The sequence below is a fragment of the Physcomitrium patens genome, chromosome 18, assembly GCF_059467195.1.
Source record: "Physcomitrium patens ecotype Gransden chromosome 18, ASM5946719v1, whole genome shotgun sequence".
Classification (NCBI taxonomy): Eukaryota; Viridiplantae; Streptophyta; class Bryopsida; order Funariales; family Funariaceae; genus Physcomitrium; species Physcomitrium patens.
In genome coordinates, this window is record NC_143427.1 from 16,008,213 (window position 1) to 16,015,623 (window position 7,411).

The 7,411-nt window shown below is 46.2% G+C and overlaps 2 protein-coding genes across 2 annotated transcripts; one reads left to right on the forward strand and one right to left on the reverse strand.

Moving 5' to 3' along the window:
• Positions 1 to 662: 662 nt before the first annotated feature.
• On the forward strand, positions 663 to 3,603 carry LOC112295134 (uncharacterized). Its single transcript, XM_024546350.2, has 3 exons — positions 663 to 1,391; positions 1,999 to 2,273; positions 2,410 to 3,603. The coding sequence occupies exons 1-3, from the start codon at positions 1,116 to 1,118 to the stop codon at positions 3,491 to 3,493; spliced, it is 1,635 nt and encodes a 544-aa protein (XP_024402118.1). The 5' UTR covers positions 663 to 1,115; the 3' UTR covers positions 3,494 to 3,603.
• A 134-nt stretch (positions 3,604 to 3,737) lies between these two features.
• Positions 3,738 to 7,130, reverse strand: LOC112295135 (5'-deoxynucleotidase hdd1). Its single transcript, XM_024546352.3, has 8 exons — positions 6,571 to 7,130; positions 5,770 to 5,894; positions 5,606 to 5,643; positions 5,226 to 5,411; positions 5,019 to 5,098; positions 4,771 to 4,807; positions 4,525 to 4,566; positions 3,738 to 4,222 (listed from the first exon to the last, which is right to left on the reverse strand). Exons 1-8 carry the CDS (start codon positions 6,985 to 6,987, stop codon positions 4,152 to 4,154), a joined length of 996 nt encoding a protein of 331 aa, XP_024402120.1. The 5' UTR covers positions 6,988 to 7,130; the 3' UTR covers positions 3,738 to 4,151.
• Positions 7,131 to 7,411: the final 281 nt, after the last annotated feature.

Consider the following 7,411-nt stretch of genomic DNA (forward strand, 5'->3'; position numbering starts at 1 on the left):
CCTACCGGTCCTTGCTTTGTCAACTGAGAGCCTTGCGTTCCATTTCTGGTGGCGCGGTCCTTCTCGTTCTCCACAACGTGCGTGTCGATCAGATCTGTGTTGCGGTCACGACAAAGGTAATCTTGCTGTAGGTAGCCCGTCCTTAGAGTCGCTTGTTGAATTGGTGTTATTAAGATGGTTATTGCGAGTTTGTCATTTAGGTTGTCTGAAGGGTTACGCGGTCGAACAAAGCAGTCTGAGCAGAGAACGCGTGAAATACAGAATTGTGAAACATAAGCACACTGTTAGATCATGAAGTAAATGATGACCTATGCTGGTTCCGTATGGATTGGACTAAGTATTGGCACAAGGGCAGAATTGTCGCGTCGGAGGAAGTGATCACGTGGGACGGAGAAAGGCATGACGCTGGCGATGTTGTCACGCACTGGAACAATATCTCATCCTTCATCCGGGCTGACGAGAGAAAATTAGGGCCACCATTTTGCCAGATGGTGGCTCTTGTTACTGTTCATGGTTTGTAATTTCACTTGCCATCGTACAAACTGGAAAGCAATATGGATGGATGGAGATGGAATGGCTAAAGACAAGATTGGGTAGGTGAAATTGCGACCCAGACGCTGCAGCTCATGTAGTGCCCACGTCTCGCCTATCTTTCCCTTTCGCTGCTTAGCGTATTTGACCTACCTGCCCGCGCTCTCTGTGGCACTGGCTTGGTTGATCCTTTGGCGACCACACACGAGGTCCATCATTTGCTGGCTTCTTTAGCAAGCTTTCCGAGAACCCTTCCCGTGCCTAGTTTGGTTTGGCGTGTCTTTGGGTTCTGTTTCTGACGTCTGATGGCAGGAGGGGGATTTGAGGATTCGCAGGGTAGCCTACCCACAGCATCATGCTTGGCTGATTCCGTCTAGTGTTTGCGCCTTGATGGGTGCATGAGTCGAAGTTCCATGTCCACTCAATCCATTCAGCTTGGACTTTCTCTGTGTGGCTATTATTCCCGGTAAAGGTGACCCGAGGATCCCTTTCGTCTGGTTTGGTAATAGGATTTTTGTATTGGAATCTACGCTCATCACGTGTATTGCGGAGGTCAGTCATGCTCACCTCGCCAGCCCACGGCCATGCCTTCCGTACTTCGGTGCTCGAATCTCTTTTGCCCCAGGTTCGCTGCTGCCGTTGCGCCTCACCTCGCCACCGGCAGTCGACGCTCAAGACCGACATCAACATTCTTACGTAAATTCTCCACAACGGTACGTCCATGTCACGGAGGAGATAGAGCGGCTTCCAGATTTGGGGAAATGAAGGTTGCGAAGGAAGGAAAGAATCAACCTTTCAGCTTGACGTTGTCCTCGACGGATTCGGACTCCCAATCCGACGATGTTTCTGCCCTTTCTCATGTGAGGCGACGACGCCTTTTTTCCTTGTCATTTTCTTCTCCTGATCTATGCAGGGAGACTAGGGCGAGGGCAGGGCTTGGAACACTTTAGAATGCGGGGTGCCACATTTTTTTAGTGTCATAGTTTAATGAGCTACAGAATTTGGTATTCTTTCCATGCACTTTAGATACTCGATTTTGGGTAACTTTGAACGGTGATTGACAGAATACTTGTATAGCTCGGCAGCAATGCAATTCCAAAGAAGTTGAACCAATCGAATGGAACTCTAGCTCGCAGTTTACACTCATCTATCCTTAGGCACATTATTGCATTCCCGACAATACAGTTTTTCGACGAAAGAATTTGAATTTGCACCTTGAAAGTATTGGGATGCTGTGTGTGTTTGTGTGTGAAAAACCTGTGGTAGCTCTTAGCTTCATCTCTATCCATACAGTGAACGGAGGTGCACTGGATATTAGAGACCCCCAACTTGAAGCTTACCTTCCCAAATCGCTTTTAGTGATATGATCTGGAGTTCTTTATAAGAAATGGATAGCACTAGGCCTCCTCACTTCAAGGCAGGGTTGCTCTTCGCATCTACTTATTGTGACTTGGAATATGTACTCAGATTATGGAGCCCATTCATGAGGGCGATACAGACTTGCTCTTGGTGTTCTGTCCAGGAACATTTCAAACCTCGGAGAACTACTTCCCATTGATGCACACGATACAATCCCAACTTAAGCTGCGGCTGTGGATCGTCGTGTTGCACAATACCGACCAAGATGTACTGAGCACATCCAAAGTCGACGCCAGCCTCACGGGTGTGTTGGCACTTTTGAAGGAACGTGGGTATCGCCCTGGCAGCAATGAGATTGAAAATATATTTGTAGCTGGCCACAGGTGCGTTTTCGTTGAGATTCCCCATGCTCTTCGCGTCACAAGTTTGCATGTGATACGTTGCAAACCTATCAGGTTCAACTTGGCCATCTCCGTTTCAGTCCCAATGGTAATGAGTGGTATTTCGGGGAATGTCCAGCTTTGGGGCATGGGTATCGAGGGCAGTGGCCGTGAGACGAGCACAAGCGTTTATTCAGATAGGATGTTACTTCGATTCAGAAAATGACAACCTCGCTCAACATCCCAAGCCCGTGCTCACTCTGTGTGGCGCACTCGACGGCCAAGTGACACTGGCAGCAATTGCTAAGCACGCTGGAGAAGTTGCTGCTACCGAGCAATACCTCGGCCGGTACAACACGTATGCTGTGAAGCCGGTGATCTTCATTTCGGGCATGAATCATGCGCATGCCTCCAACGGACGTCTGAATTTGGAACGAGGTGACCTACAAGCAACCATCAGCATTGATGACGCTCGTCATCGTGTTGCAGAGCTTGTGACCGCATTCTTGGCAGTGCAGGCGAAAGGCCCGAACGAAGCAGAGGGCGCTCGTGGGCTGGAGATATTGACTAGAGGTGTAGATGACACACATGCTAGGTACCGGGCGTTATGGGAATCGATAGCAAATCAAGAAGGAGATGCTGTTGCGCACCAACTGCACATAGCCTCGCTTCCTTCATTATGCCCTGAAAACATTACCAGCATTCACCACGATTTTCGTGACAATTTTGTGATCTCAAAACCATGGATTGACACTGGCATGAACCGAGTGTTCATTACGACCTACTTATCCCCTGCCGAGAAGCAAGGCATCTGTAACTTGTGGGTGAAGATGAAAAGCCGTGAAGCATTGTTGCCTCATTTTGGCGCAGGAGATGATGCTGGAGCTCGATACGACCCAGCAGCAATTCTAACCTTGGGCAAGGAGATTAATACAAAAACCTTCGACGCAGCTTTATCCTTAGTTTCTGAGGACGCTCGTGAAAAGTTCATGAAGATGGGGAAGAAGCTGCAATTTGTTGACGATTCGTTAATGCAAAGCGCTGTATCCTGGATTGAGAGCGATTTGAGCTTTACTCCCACCGAAAGTGGCGATGTCGAAGTGAGAACACCTATTCTATACAGCCCTGCGAATATAAATCCTCGCTTTGCAGGTATGCATTACATGAAAGTCCTGACCCTCGCGAGGGCCATCCATTGGATTCTACTCAGTTCGTTTCGGTGAATGCGAGGTCAGCAGGTGATCAGTTTTCGAATCGTGCACCCGCATCTCAAGGTCATCTAATCTCATCTGTATGTAAGTCCTGTTTGTCAGTAAAAACCTTAATACCAACACTCTTCTACGCCATTGTCAGCACCGCACATATTTATCTCTGATGCGAGGCTGAGAGTTTGCACACTGTCATTCCCAATCGTATGACAGCTTGTAGTAACAGCACATCACAAAGTATGCAGCTCACCAAAGAACGTATCAAAATAGCACACGTTATTTTGCGTCCAGATGGGTTATTCCAAGCTGACATTATGTCATGATATTGACGTAAATTAATTGCGTAACTGGTGATAAGCTTTTTATTCTAAACAATACAGCCACCTGACATCTTGAGATCTGACTGTACTTAAACAATCACACCTTAGAAAACTCCCTTGTGAATTTTAAAACTGTGTGCAAGCTGATGACTGGGAATTACTGTTTATCAATTCGAGAAAACTCTTCGAAAGTCCTCTGGTGCTCCAGCAACGCGCCGCTTCAATCAATGCACCTTCAACCACGGGAGTCCCCACCGTGTGCGCAGTGCGGATGAGAAAATGGTTCATATCAATGTAAACCTCGTCACTGTCCACAAAAATGTTCCTGCAGCACTTGATGCTGCTTGCCGCTTTCATGTCACTTTAGGCCTTCGCTTCACGATTTCAGCTGCCCATGCTTTTCCAAGATCGGTTTGAAATTTTCCTGAACCCGCATCGTTTCCACAAGGTTACTGAAGTGTCCAAGCCCAGAATCCAACTTGAAGATAGTAACAGAGCCAACCAAATCAGACATCTATGCACCCTCGTTTGACTCTTTTGTCTTCTGTCTGTTGAGATAAATCCTAAACTACCGATTCATTTAAATCCGACTCACTACCGACAGCTGTATTGCACTAAAATTACAGCCAAACACCTCTCAGATTAAAAGACGCGTCTAAGCCAAACAAACTGAAAAACACCTAGAGCTATGAGGCTATGAACAAGGCGAAAGTAAAATGGAGCTACCTTTGGTGGATTGAAAGAAGTCATCCAGTACCTTGTCTTGCTCTGCAATCATAAACCAGATTCGTAAAATCTCCACACAATAAACTTGAGAAACATTTAGTTCTTGCAGGAATCTACCGTACGTTATTTCTACAGCGTCCTATCTGATTATAGCATTAGACATGCATTAGCAACATGTCAAGCACTATCTGTTCACGGACGTCACTTCAGCAAATAAGTATACTGGATTAAGAATTTTTCACTCACCTTTTTCGTATTCCACAGCTTGCAAGATCATCTCCAACTGCACAAGTGATCAGTGAGTGGATGAATAACCACTTCGCGTAAAAAGCTCCACAACTTTCCTTATAGTAGCAGATTGCACTTTCTAGACACATGCGTTTGTATATCCCACGAAGAAAGACTAGTAACACAAGAACATCCTTCTTTTTAAAGCTAGATTATGTTCATTGTCTTAAATAAGTCGGTATGTTGAATACTTTAATTAAACACACCTTGTCCAAGTCTTTAACAAATTTGGCTTCAGGAGTGCTGTTATTCTCGTACTCCTGCCATAGCTCCCTCACTTCATCCGCTGCATAATCAAAATCCATCATCATAACATAGCTGAAAACGATACAGTGCAGTACTTAACGTAAAAATGGTCGAACCCATGAGTAAGCGCGATCCTGGAAAGCGTCAAAAGTTACACTGATACCCACCGTAACGCGCGATGTTTCCATATTTATTTTCTTCATGACACAGTTCAAGCTTAACCAGGTCTAAATTTTCCTCACCTCCCATTCCACCTTCAAGTAACTGGCACATTTCATCGATTGCAGCACTTTCTAGTCTATTCTTCTCTTCTTTAGGAACATTGTCATTGGGCGTAATGTCACCCACAATGGCTGTTATAAAAATAAAAGTCAATGTTCAGTCTGGAGTGATAATGCCGCATGTATGGTGTAAGTAGACACTATCTGAACACAAAAATTATATCCGAGGATGAAATAAAGCTACTTGAGACATTTCTAAACAATATAAAAACATCACTGCATTAAGTGACCTAATATGCACTCGAGATAGGAAAATTGAACCTTACCCTCGGCAATGTCATGCACCACGGCCATCTTTACACACCTGCATTGCCATGAAGGTGATGAACACCAAGCAAAATTTTACAATAAAAATCTCAAGTAGACACCTACTATTTGAATAACTTGCTCGAAAGGGCACATTCAATCAACGAAGTGAGATGATGCTCACCTATCTTTGTTCACACCTGGTAAATCTCCTGAGATAATAGCCATGACTGCCATGCGGTACATATGGTCAGCAATAGATTCCGAATCCTTCACGCCGTGATTTACCCACCCTGTTCTCTTTGTAGTCTGCATGGTAAGGGGAAAACAGCAAGGTCACAAACAAGAAGTTTTTATTACTGTTTTTCAATTAAAGCACTGTTGAAGTATACATAACATCGACAAATATCAGCAACTCGCCTAAGATCTTCTCTGTCAGATACAAGCAGGACGAACGGCTAAGTGCAAAGCTCTAGCCCAAAGCTCCAGAAATAATCGATAAGGCAAAAATTTGGGAAAGTACATTGCTGATCATGTAAAATTAGCCTTTAAAAGGAAACAAAGAATTTAATCCGAAAACCTCCATTAATAATTCCACATTGGAACAAAAAGAGGCACGATTCTTCTATCGGTAGATACGTTGATTCCCAAGAGATGTGATCATGTTTGCCAAGGTTGTACGTGTACAGCAGCTTAAAAATGCCTACACCGGACGGTAGATTACACCTTGAGTCACTCTAATGCACCAATCACGCACATCACACCTCGAACATGAGAACGCGAGATCAAAACCTAATTCGCCCAGACAACAATGGTCGTTTCATGTCAACATTCCAGAACTTGGGTTCATGAACCGAATATCTGAAAAGCAGACTACAAATTCGATTGCCTCACGATGGAGCTTCGTGCAATTACTCGAGCACATTAATTTTATTAAAAAAAAGGGGGGGGGGTCCATATATATTTAAGACCACACTGCATTTACCTTGAGACGCTGAATAAGCGTGAGAAACTGGATCGCGGAAGCAGGCGACAATGACACGCTAGAATTATTTTCGAACGCAGTAGCGCCATCGCTCCCCAAAGAATTCATAGCAGACACTGCTGCGCCCGCTCCATTCTCGAACTTCAGCGTCGAGAAGCCTCGTAAAAACCACCTGGAGACGGGTAGCGAAGACGCAAGGCCAGCAGCGACGCCAGAGCGCAACAGAGGAGCAGCAGGCACAGAAGAAGAAGAAGAAGAAGAAGAAGAGAGTCCCTCGTATGAGGAGGGGAAGGAGGACGGGGAGGAGACGCGCAGATGCGGAATTCTTCGGTGCCAGGAGGAGCAGGAGGAGGAGAGGGACGCTGCGAGAGGCATGCGCACCAGCAGCACGGCCCCGCCCGGAAGTAGTAGCCCCATGCCTGCCTGCCTGAATGAATGCCTGAATGCTTCTGCTGGAGCTCCTCGTCGTCCTCCTCCCCCTCCTCCCTCCCTCCGTGTGGCGCGGGCTTCGTCCTCCGCTGCTCTTCTCTCTCTGTTTCTTTCTTTCTTTTCCTCCTCCCCTCCCCGATTTGTATTTCTCGCCGTCGTCTCTCTCGCGTGCGCGTGTTTTTGGAGCCCCTTTCGGTGCTCGCAACAAACGTTCCTTGATGATATAAATAAAAATATAGATATATATATATATATATATGTCAGTGAGCTCTGGCACCCCCGCACCCCCCACCCCCACCCTCTCTCCCAGTGTGTATGTGTCTCTCTTGGCTACCAGGAGGGAGTGACGGAGTGAGTGATAGTGAGTGTGTGCGTCCTCTCCCTTCCCTTACACACTGAGCCAGCCCCCCCC

Coding starts and splice junctions, on each gene's coding strand:
- LOC112295134 (XM_024546350.2), top strand. CDS start 1,116: ATGCCTTCCGTACTTCGGTGCTCGAATCTCTTTTGCCCCAGGTTCGCT. Junction 1,392..1,998: donor ATGTTTCTGCCCTTTCTCAT/GTGAGGCGACGA, acceptor ATATGTACTCAG/ATTATGGAGCCCATTCATGA. Junction 2,274..2,409: donor ATATTTGTAGCTGGCCACAG/GTGCGTTTTCGT, acceptor GGGAATGTCCAG/CTTTGGGGCATGGGTATCGA.
- LOC112295135 (XM_024546352.3), bottom strand. CDS start 6,987: ATGGGGCTACTACTTCCGGGCGGGGCCGTGCTGCTGGTGCGCATGCCT. Junction 5,099..5,225: donor TGGAAACATCGCGCGTTACG/GTGGGTATCAGT, acceptor TTGATTATGCAG/CGGATGAAGTGAGGGAGCTA. Junction 4,223..4,524: donor CTTCTTTCAATCCACCAAAG/GTAGCTCCATTT, acceptor ATGCGGGTTCAG/GAAAATTTCAAACCGATCTT.